The sequence below is a fragment of the Physeter macrocephalus genome, unplaced genomic scaffold, assembly GCF_002837175.3.
Source record: "Physeter macrocephalus isolate SW-GA unplaced genomic scaffold, ASM283717v5 random_1615, whole genome shotgun sequence".
Classification (NCBI taxonomy): domain Eukaryota; kingdom Metazoa; phylum Chordata; class Mammalia; order Artiodactyla; family Physeteridae; genus Physeter; species Physeter macrocephalus.
The window spans coordinates 12,179-22,705 of NW_021146393.1; the positions used below are offsets into that span (position 1 = coordinate 12,179).

The following is a 10,527-nucleotide window of genomic DNA, read 5'->3' on the forward strand; positions in this document are numbered from 1 at the left end:
AAAATAGGTATTCAACAAAAGAATCTTCAGTTCTATGAGCTAAGATTTTTAAGGATCCAGTGTGTTCTCATGCTATCAAGCAAGCAGAAGATCCAGACACAAGGGGAGACCAGTGGGGCTTCTGTGCCATGTAAATTCCCATCTCCTGCCTTGAGCTCTCCCTTATCCCTGCCTGCTCACCTCTCATACCCCTCCAAGGTGACTTCTGTAGCCCATCTGTCTGCCTTGGCTCTCCCACCCTAGAAGGCCTCGAACCTTCCCTACCACCCTAGGGCAGAGCCAGCCAACTGGTCCCTGGGCCTCGGGTGCACCGTGTGCATTTTGTGCTGCTGCAGAATATTTGTCTGCCCTCAGGGGAAGAACCCAAGTAGAAAAGTAGCAAAAGCAAATCAGGTCTTGAAGGCTTTGGATTTGGCTGGAAGAAAGGAAGGAAAGAAGATATCCCAAAGTGGGAACAGCTGGAACAAAAATGTGGTGGGGGGAAATGGGGTGACTTCCACCCAGGAGTGAGGAGAATCTGCCCAGCCTGAGCCAAGACCCCAGCCCTGGTGAGGGAGGTGAAAGTCTGTGATTTGAGCACTCTTGAGGGCCAGTCCTTTCAGTGCTGGGGTAAGGGACTCAGCTCATTGTACCCAAGGCATTCATTCATTAAGTGCCTGCTATGTGCCAGGCACTATGCCAGGAGCTGAGGGTATGGGAGTGCATAGTGATCTCGACTCAGGGACACGCGAGACACAGAAGATTCTAGGAGGGCAAGGAAACCACCATTATCCAGCTCCAGACAGAAGCTGGGCTTGTCCCCATTTTACAGTCGAAGAAGTTCAGGCTGCCTCCTTGGCCCTCCTGAGAGGGCCAGCTCTTAGTCCTTTGCCCCTGGGAAGCTGGGGGAGCGATACAGACTCTCCGGAAAGGCGGGGGTATTGGGGTTGGGGGGGTCCCCTCTCCCCGCCCCTTCCCCGCCCCCGGGCCGCAGCGTGGCCGGGCAGGGAGGGCCGGGGCGGAGTTGGCGTCGCCTGGGGGCGGGAGGGCGACGCGGGCTCGGCAAGCAGACGGGATAGAGGACCGGCGCGGCCGGCGACGAGCGAAAGGAGGGGACCGCCTGCTGGGGATGTGACCTCGCAGCCAGACCGGACTCTCGCTAGCCCACCCGGCGGACCCCGTGAGTGAGTGCCCCTCGCGCCCCGCCGCGCACACGGCCCAGCCTCTTTTCCACTTTCATTTCTCCGGCCGTCCCGGCGTGGCACCGTCCCGAGGCGACCTGTGCCCGAGCAGGCTGGCCACAGCCCTCGGTCCGGGTCCGAAGCTCTGAGCTGGAAAGTCGGGGCTGGGATTGAGGCGAGTTGGTTGAGGAGGGCGTGTCTCCTGAGGCGGAAATTTCAGGCCTGCTCCTCTGGGTCCTACGACCCGTCTGTCCTAGCGGCTGGGCTGGGGAGGGAAGGGCGTCAGGGGTCCCGGGAGAGGCCAGGAGTGGTCTGTAGGTGGCCAAGCGCCGCGGGGAAGAGCTGGGAGTCCTCGCCTCTACTTTTCTCTTGGATCTCTGCCCTCAGCCCTCCCGCCTGCCCCCACCCCCAACACACCAACACCCCCCCCACACACACACACCCACACACACCAACACACACCAACACACACACCCCACACACACACCAACACACACCAACACACACACCCCACACACACACCAACACACACCAACACACACACAACACACACCAACACACACCACACATACACCGCACACACACACAACACACACACACCAACACACACCAATACACACACACACACACCAACACACACACAACACACACACACACGCGCGCGCGCGCACTACTCTAGGCTGGATTCTGGTTTCAGACTGGGGCCAAGATCCTGGGTCAGGCCTGGGGGAGTGGCAGGTGTGGCTGAGCATCAGAAGCAGGCAGGGCCCCTCTGTGGTCTTCATTTGGGAAACCCAGATGCTCACCCAGGGAGCGAGCCATCACTAGCCACTTTAGGAGTGAAAGGACATCCAGAGTTAGGAAACGGGGGCCAAGAGGGGGAATGGCCATGGTTCGCAAGTTCAGGGAGGGGACAGAGATTCTGTGAGAGTTAGAAACTCAGTAAAGGGATGGGAGTGGGAAGTGAAGACAGACAAGTGGCATGGATACAAGGGCATCTATCCATCCCCCCACCCCCAAGCTTTCATTTTTCTGGGGAAAGACCCAGGCCTTGAAATTCTGCAGCAGGAAGGTGGGACTCTAGCTCACTGGTTAGGACACCAAAGTTGCTGTGGGGTGTGGGGAAGGCTCAGTGTGCTGGGGGAACAGGAATTAGGTTGGTCTAGTTGATGGGAAGATGCTCCCCCTTTCCCTCCACTCCCCTCCTTTCCCCTTATCTCCACCAGACCAGCGACCAGCCAGTGCAGGAAAATGGCCCTTTACTAGTTGTCATGCCCCACCTTATCCCAGTGTCCAGTTCTGCCATTGGAGAGCCCCTGCCTGTAACTTGCTGTGTGAATGCAGTCTCCTCAAGTCCCCTTACTGGGCTTCAGTTTCCCCATCCATACAAGAAGTGGGTTGGGCCAGTTGATTTCTCAGGGCTATTTCAACCCTATGATTCTTGATTTTGAGCTTTCCTTAAAGCCTGAGCATCTGCTGTGTGCCAGGCCCTGACCGAGGCTGGGGGGTGAGGCTGGTGGTGGACCAAATGGCCAAAGAGTAATCTCCACCCAAGGACAAAGAGATCTGGGTTCAGTAGAGGGGCTGTGGGAGGAGGTAGCATTCAACCTGACAGTGTGAGTCAAGCCAAGGGACCAGTGTAAGAAAACACACAGAAGCAGGAGTTGGGGTCGTGTTCAGGGATCAGGAAGAAGCCCAGGGTGGTTTCTGTAGGGAAGTGAGGCAGGAAAGCTAGGGTGAGGTGTTGAATGCCAGGGTGAGGGTCTGTTGGTAGCTGTCACTGAGGGGGGCTGTGCAAAGGTGGAGAGCTCAGGGACCCAACCTAATTGCAATGTGAATGATTTTGGAAGCTCCTGCCCCAAGCAGAGTTTAGAATGCAGGCTGCAATTCAAGCATGGAAATCTCTTGGATCAGGAAGTCCCACACTGGGGACTTCTTTGGGTGAGAAGTTGAGGGGTAGGGGATGGATGACCTGCCACATCTTTGAGTTTTTTTCAAGAGGACAAGATCCTGCTGGGAGACCTGCCCCTACTCTCCAAACTCCTCTCATTTTACCTGACTTCCCCTTCTTGGCCTGTGTGTTGTGTGTTTTAGACTTCTCCACTAGCTTGACTTGTCTGACATGATGACCCACATGTACCTTTGGTTCTACCCAATTGTCACCTTGTTCCCACCCTCCCTTCCCCAAAACTGTCCCAGTATTTCTAGAGATGTGAGAAAGGAAAATACTCCAGTGTCAGCTCTGAGGTCAAGGCCAGGCTTTGTGGCTGTATTCAAGCCTCAGTCTAGGGTTAGAGTCCAGGACTCAAATTGACCAGGGTCAGGGCCAGGTCAGAGGTCAGCCTGCAGCCAAAATGCTCAGTGTTTAGCCTACACTCAGCCTTAGTGCTCAGTCTGGGGTCAGGATCAGTGCTCATGTGGCTAAATTCCAGTAGGTACTTGGCTCTGCATTTCCCAAGAGCTCACACACTCACAGGGGAGATGAGGTGACTACCCTGGAAGTCCCAGGAACTTGGCCTGTGAGTGACCAAGGAAGTTGCATGGTCCAATCCATGCCTGCTGTAGGGGTCACCCAGCAGTGGTGGATGAGACTAGAACCCAGGTCTCCAGCCTCAAAGCCTGGGGCTCTTATCACTGTCCTCAAAGTCTGTCTGGAGACTGAGATCCTTCAATTCTAAGAGGCAAAGCAAATCCTCCTGAATTCTGGATGGGCCCAGCTGGGTGATTTGACTGCATTTTCCTACCTTCCAGTGCCGGGCACATAGTATGTGCTCTAGGAATGTCCACTGAATGTCAGGTGCAGTGGGAGGGGCCACCGGCTGTTCTGGTTTGTGTTTCAGGCTGGAGGAGGCTAGCTTGGAAGGATCTCCAGCCACTGCTGGAGGAAGTGGTGCCCTTCTAGACCTGCCACCTCCCCCTCCCTCCAGTGCCTGCAGCCACACTCAGAGGCCACCCAGCTGGCCATATGAGAGCTCTTTCCTTTCAGGGTAATAAAAGGAAAGTACATTTTTGGTAGAAAAGTCCCTCCTGCTCCCTGGGAATCCCCGGTGGCCGGATGGACTGCGGAATATCTCAGAGGAAGCCGAGGGCGGGGGCTCTCCCCCTACCCCCAGGACAATGCAGGCCGGCTCTCCCACGCTTTACCAACTAGCCCATGGGATCCCCAGAGGTCATCTTGTCCAGGCCCCTGCCTCCTGCAGGGGCCTCTGCCTGCAGGAAGCCTCTGCCAGCTCTCTAGTGGTTCACAGCAAGTCTGAGGAGCACCTGTCTGGAGCCCAGGCCCAGCACTCTCTGAGACACAATGAAAGTGGAGAGGAAACTAAACAAGATGGGAGGGCTGTGGACGCTTGGCAGGGGGAGCTAGGGTATCTAGAAATAGGGCAGGATGCTGGACTGTGGGGATGAGGAGGATTTAGATTCCAGGAAGAGAATTCCAGGCCAAAAGCCGAGAGGTGGGAGGGAAATGATGTGTTGGGAAGTCAAGCCCATTTGGTAAGGACCTGACCACCATGCTCCCCCATGCCCTTGGCCCTGTGGCAGGGCATCCGCAGGGCCTGCCCCTGGACCCCTGGCCCTCGGCCCATCCTGGCCATGGCTCTGTGCCTGAAGCAGGTGTTCGCCAAGGACAAGACGTTCAGGCCGCGGAAGCGCTTCGAGCCGGGCACACAGCGCTTTGAGCTGTATAAGAAGGCGCAGGCGTCGCTCAAGTCGGGTCTGGACCTGCGCAGTGTGGTGAGGCTGCCACCGGGCGAGAACATCGACGACTGGATCGCCGTGCATGTGGTGGACTTCTTCAACCGCATCAACCTCATCTACGGTACCATGGCCGAGCGCTGCAGCGAGACCAGCTGCCCGGTTATGGCCGGCGGGCCCCGCTACGAGTACCGCTGGCAGGACGAGCGCCAGTACCGGCGGCCAGCCAAGCTCTCGGCGCCACGCTACATGGCGTTGCTCATGGACTGGATTGAGGGCCTCATCAACGACGAGGATGTCTTTCCCACGCGCGTGGGTGAGTGCCGCCTGGCAGGCAGGTCAGGCCTGGCTAGGGAGGAAGGGAGCCAGAGGGGCCCATCGCGCAGATGAGGCATTTAGCTTGATACAGCCATGTTGTAGAAGAGGAAACAGAGGCTCAGGGAGATCGTGTCTGCTCAAGATCAGGCATCTTGAGCTAGGGCTGCCTGGCTCCCAGTTTGGGGCCTCTTTTTGTCTGAAGCTTGAGTGTCCCTCCAGGGAACATGCTGGCAAGACCACTATGATTCTCAAAACCTTCCAGAACAAGTGCCTCATGGTGCTCCTAGCAGGTCGCCCTGCTTGGGCTGATCTGACTTGCTGCCTCCTGGGAGTCCCCTCTGACTCCTGGCCCCAGGAAAGGGAAAGGGGTGGGGCCCCATGGGGGCCAGACGGTATCTCCTCCTCAGTGGGCTCTGAAGGCAGAATTTTCCCTTGTCAGGACCAATCCGTGGAGCCTTTTCTTTTCTCAGCTGGGCAGCCTGGGCAGGTAAGGGTGGGGAGAGGAGATGAATGATGTCATCCTAGCCAGCTTCCCCACCCAAGGGCAGCAAGAGATGGTATTGGCTCAGGAGCTGAACAGACATGACCCTGTGTTCATCCCAGCAGCCCCGCCCCACCTGGCCTCCTGTTCATCTGTGTTAAGGCTATGGGAATCAGAGATGGGTGGGACAGGGTGGTCAGGCCTGGAGGGGAGAAGTTGAATGCTGAGGGCCTTGAGTCACAAATCAGTGCCCATGCCCCTCCCCAGTCGGTGGCCTTCCATTTCCTGCACTATCATGTCCAACACGGGTATCTTCATTTCACATGAGAGGAAACAGGCCGAGAGAGAGACAGTGCACTGAATCAGGAGGGACTCAGAACCAGCTCAGGTCTCTTGAGGCCCAGGGCCCCACGTCTAGATGGACAGGACAAGCCTGAGGGACCTGGGCTGGGCCTGGAAGGGCTCACAGGGAGACAGGGCTCAGCCCCACCCGAGAGCAGTGAGGAAGGGGAAGGGCCTTGTGGAACGGGGTGAGTCAGTGTGGGCCTGCGTCTGACCGCTTGTTCCCTTCTAACCTTCACCCCCAGGCCTGTGAGATCCCAGGTGCCTCTGCCACAGCAGAGAAGAGGGACTGGCCACCAAGCTGTCCACTGTGAGCATGGGGGACTGTACAGAAATTGTGCCTTTTTCACAGGTCCTGGACCTTGCCTCTGGCAGAGTCTGTGGCATTTATCCCTGAGGGGTGCTGCAGTGCAGTGCAAAGAGGGCTTGAATTCTGCCTCCAGTCTGTACTAATTAATAGTTGTGTGGCCTTGGGCAAGTGGTTCCACATTTATGCACCTCTGTTTTATCAAATCTAGAATGGCTGCCATACCCATTATCATACCAGGCCAAAGGTGCAAAGGACCCAGCACAGGGCCTGGCTCACAGACGGAAGGTTCTTGTGAGTCTTATTGACTATTTGAAGGACTGAGAGATATATAAACTTGTTCATGAAGATTTAGTAATTCTCAGGATTGGCATCTGGGGCCTGCTGTGTGAATGTTGCGAAGGGGAAGGAGTCGGTAGGGCTGGAGAGGCAAGTCAGGATCAGATCATGAAAGGCCTTGAGCAGGCGCCATGCTGGGAAGTTAGGACTCAATCCTGAAGGCCCATATTTTTAAAAATGGACCCCAGATATTGATGAACTCCCCTTGGAATTGCATCCAAGGGTGTTGTGTGCGAGCACCTACAGATGCACATGTTTCTAGGGAGAGTTTTGGCATAACTTCCATTATAGTCTAAGGGTTGGTCAGTGACCCAACAAAGTTGCAGAGTCCTGTTCAGGGTGATGGGAAAATCAGAAGATGATTTGTATTTCAGCAGAGGAGAGGCACAGTGCTTCATTAAAAAGGGAAGTATGGGAGAAAGCAAACCTTGATCTCTGTTTCCCACAGGGAAGTGTGCTAGGGAAGAGGCCATCTTGGGCAAAGGCTGCCTTTGTTGGGGAGGACAGGGTTGGGCAGAGTTTCATCATCAGATTGCTGATGCCCCGTATCTGCCCATCCCGCCCCCTAGGAGTTCCCTTCCCCAAGAACTTCCAGCAGGTCTGCACCAAGATCCTGACCCGCCTCTTCCGCGTCTTTGTGCATGTCTACATCCACCACTTCGACAGCATTCTCAGCATGGGGGCCGAGGCGCATGTCAACACCTGTTACAAGCACTTCTATTACTTCATCCGCGAGTTCAGCCTGGTGGACCAGCGGGAGCTGGAGCCACTGGTGAGGCCAAGCCCCCACTGCCCTCCCCCACCAGGGCTAGCCTCTGAGTTTTCAGATCCGAAGGCTACCTGCTTTAAGAAAATCCAATATCCAAGTGGGTATGTTAGGGGACCGCAATTCATTTAACAATGGATTTTGTACTTTAATAGTGACTTCATTTAAGTATCAGTTTACAAACACAGATCTGCAGCCTGGAGTTGGGAGGCCGTGGTGGCGGGAAGGGGCCAGGCTCAGGCAGAAGAGTAGCCGGGCCCTGTGGTTTGGAAACAGGCTGCCTGGCAGGTTGAGCTCTGACTGACCCCTCCCCACCTTGTGTCTCTGCAGAGGGAGATGACAGAGCGGATCTGTCACTGAGCCCAGACCTGGACCTTGTTGCCCATCAGATGGACCATCTGAACACAGAGTGGCCAGGGAGGGGACCCTCAGAAGTCTGGTAGCAGAGGGACCTGAAGGCCCTGGGCCCCCTCCACACACCCAAAGCCCTTGCACTTCTGGTTCTCAGGAGTCTGCCCACATGTCCCCCTGACTGTTTGTGAGTGGAGCAGGGAAGAGCTTAAAGGTGGGCAGACAGGTAAAAAGGAGCAGCTAAACCCTTAGCATGAAGTCTAGTCTGCTCTGACACTTGACCCTTCCACGATGGTTGCCAAGCCTGTTTGGGGAACTTGGGTGTGGCTGAAGTGATGGCAAGAAAGATGCAAGAGCATGAGCAGCCTGTGTGTGAGTTGACACGGATGGCATGTGTATATCGGTGTGTATGTGTATGATTTTGGCTGTGGGGTGTGTCTGTGAGAGCTACCTGCCTTAGACTGTTCCTGACACATAGTAGGCCCTCCATAAATGTTAGGTAAATTGATGGATGGATGAATGGATGGATGGAAGGGAGGAAGGAAGGAAGGAAGTAGGGATTAGGGCCATCGGACCATGACCACTTAGGAATGATGACAAGTCAGTCTCCCCATTTGGTGTGTCTATGTGTGTAAGTGCACGAACTGTGGTTGTAGATGTAGCTCCATGTTTGAATCTTCCAGGCTACCATCTTCCATCAGCATGAGTTCTGGGGAGCTACTGATGGGGGGAGGTGGGAAGGGGGGCCCTGCCCTGACTAAAAGCCTGGCCCACCATAGGTTCTGATTTGCTCAGCTAGAGATGCCCAGGAGCTGTCATTTCCCTCACCCCTCTGCCTCCAGGAGGCCTGATTATAGATAGCCTCATGGGCGTCGGGGGTGATTCTTCATGTCCACAAAGATCCCCAGTCCTTAAATCAGGAATCATATACTCCAATCTAGCTTCCTGAATCTCCAGATGTGGTTGTGAGGATCTGAAGCCCAGCACAAGATAATCCTCCAACCCACAAAGCTAGTGAGCTTGAATTGGGAAGCTCCGGAGCCTTATTTCCCGCCTGGGACATTGAGGACCACATAGCTGTGAATGGACTCTTCCAGGCTTGGAGAGCCCCCATCCTGCAAGTACCTGCCGCCTCCTTCCCAACCATCCCTGAAACATTCCAGCTGGTTGGATCTCAGAGCATAGCTATCCACAGAGAAACTGGCATGTTCGTTCAGTACTTATTACTCAGCACCGCCATGCCCAGCCATGCGCCCAGACCCACAGGTGGGGAAACTGAGGCAGGGACAAGGCCCTCCTCTCCTGGAGACTCCAGGCTGGGGGGCCAGGATGGAGAGCCAGAAGGAATCTGAGGATCATCCAGTCTCACTCACAGAATCATCCATGTACATGGGAGGAAACAAGCCAGAGGAGAGGCGGGAGAAACTGTCCAAGGCCTCCCAGCAAAGCTTTTGTGGAGCTGGAGTGGAAACCGGGGGTTCTAACTCCCACCCCTGGCCTGTGGATTGCTACACAGGGAGATGAGATGCACTCCAAAGGAGGGTTTGACAGCCCCTCTCCAGGATACAACTGTTCCTGCTTTGAGCAAGGATTTCTAGCCTGATGCCAGAGTGCCCCACCACCCCTGTGGTCTGCTGGGGTTGTCTGCTGAGCCAAACCTCCAAAATCATGCCCCTCTCCATGGCCCTGCAGCTGCCAGATCTCTGGGGAAGCAGATGGGGCTCCTGGGTTCAGCCAGCTGGACCTGGGACAGCTGCCTCCAGAGAAGTTCCCGAGGGAAGCACTGGCCCAGCAGCTTTGCCAGAAGCTCTGGTGTGAGGGGGGCGGTGGGGGGGGGGATGTGCGTCAAAGATTCTGCCAAGGAGGACTGTGGATCGGAAGATGGGAGTCTAGGCTATGGCCAGTGCTGATTACGCGGCAGGGGGCGGGGGATGTATTTTTTTGTGAAACAGAGGGAAATTTTATTGTTGTTATTTTTGGTAAAATAAAGGAGGCAAACTAAAGGCCCTGGTGGGAAGCTGTGGTCTGGGTGCCACATGGCTCCTGGGCAGGCTGTGGAAGGAACTGGGCCAGAATGGGGCAGGGAGGGCTTTTTGTCCTGAGATCCTGGGCCATGTGGAGGGCTGGCTGATGTGGTCATGTCTGGCCCAGCTCTCCAGGGTGGAGTCACCAAGGTTTTCCCAGGGCTCTGAGAATCCTAGACCCAGAATTCCTGGGCTAGGCTAGGAACCTCAGAGTGGGGAGGGCTGGCCCTTAGCTTTGTGGAACTCAGTCTCTTGGGAAAGTCTTTCCTTGTTTCAGCTCAGGTCACCTGGCACTGGCTACTCTCACTCCACCCCCTTAATCTGGATGGTTTATTGGAGCTAATGGGTTAAGGTACAGGGCAGAGATACAGCCCTAACTGTAATCACAGCAGAGGAAACAAACACTTCTCAAAAGAAGGCCGTCTGTCAGGTGCTGGCTAGAGCTCCAGGTGGTGGAAAGACATGGGGCTGACTCCTGAGCTTCTTCCCCAGGAGACACCTGACACTCTTAGCTCAGGTCTTGCTGTCAGTCCACTGCCCCTTACCCTCAACTGCCCAGCCAAGAGTTGAAAACCAGCTTGGTTCTTAAGAGTCAGCAAAGGCCCACCTAGAGCTCTTCCTTCTACCTGAGAAGGAGACAGCCTGGCTTTGTGCAGTGCCTCTCCTGGGAGACAGAGAGCTGGGTTCCAGTCCCAGCCCAGCCCCCAAGGTACTCTGGCATGTATTTCATGATCAGGTGTGGGAGT

At 55.6% G+C, this 10,527-nt stretch overlaps 1 protein-coding gene across 3 annotated transcripts; it reads left to right on the forward strand.

Moving 5' to 3' along the window:
- Positions 1–1,040: 1,040 nt before the first annotated feature.
- Positions 1,041–9,760, forward strand: MOB3C (MOB kinase activator 3C). Of its 3 annotated transcripts, none has more exons than XM_007130522.2 (4): positions 1,041–1,159; positions 4,701–5,169; positions 7,210–7,412; positions 7,737–9,760. In XM_007130522.2, exons 2-4 carry the CDS (start codon positions 4,752–4,754, stop codon positions 7,764–7,766), a joined length of 651 nt encoding a protein of 216 aa, XP_007130584.1. In that variant the 5' UTR covers positions 1,041–1,159; positions 4,701–4,751; the 3' UTR covers positions 7,767–9,760. The 3 variants fall into 3 exon arrangements, with proteins under 3 accessions (XP_007130584.1, XP_007130585.1, XP_007130586.2); XM_007130523.4 differs by having other exon boundaries at positions 1,056–1,163; XM_007130524.4 differs by having other exon boundaries at positions 1,056–1,159; positions 7,307–7,412.
- The last annotated feature ends 767 nt before the right edge of the window (positions 9,761–10,527 follow it).

Excerpts from the sequence above, each read along its gene's own strand:
- MOB3C (XM_007130522.2), top strand. The coding sequence starts at position 4,752 with ATGGCTCTGTGCCTGAAGCAGGTGTTCGCCAAGGACAAGACGTTCAGG. Across the intron at positions 5,170-7,209 it reads TGTCTTTCCCACGCGCGTGG|GAGTTCCCTTCCCCAAGAAC; the intron begins GTGAGTGCCGCC and ends CCCGCCCCCTAG. Across the intron at positions 7,413-7,736 it reads AGCGGGAGCTGGAGCCACTG|AGGGAGATGACAGAGCGGAT; the intron begins GTGAGGCCAAGC and ends GTGTCTCTGCAG.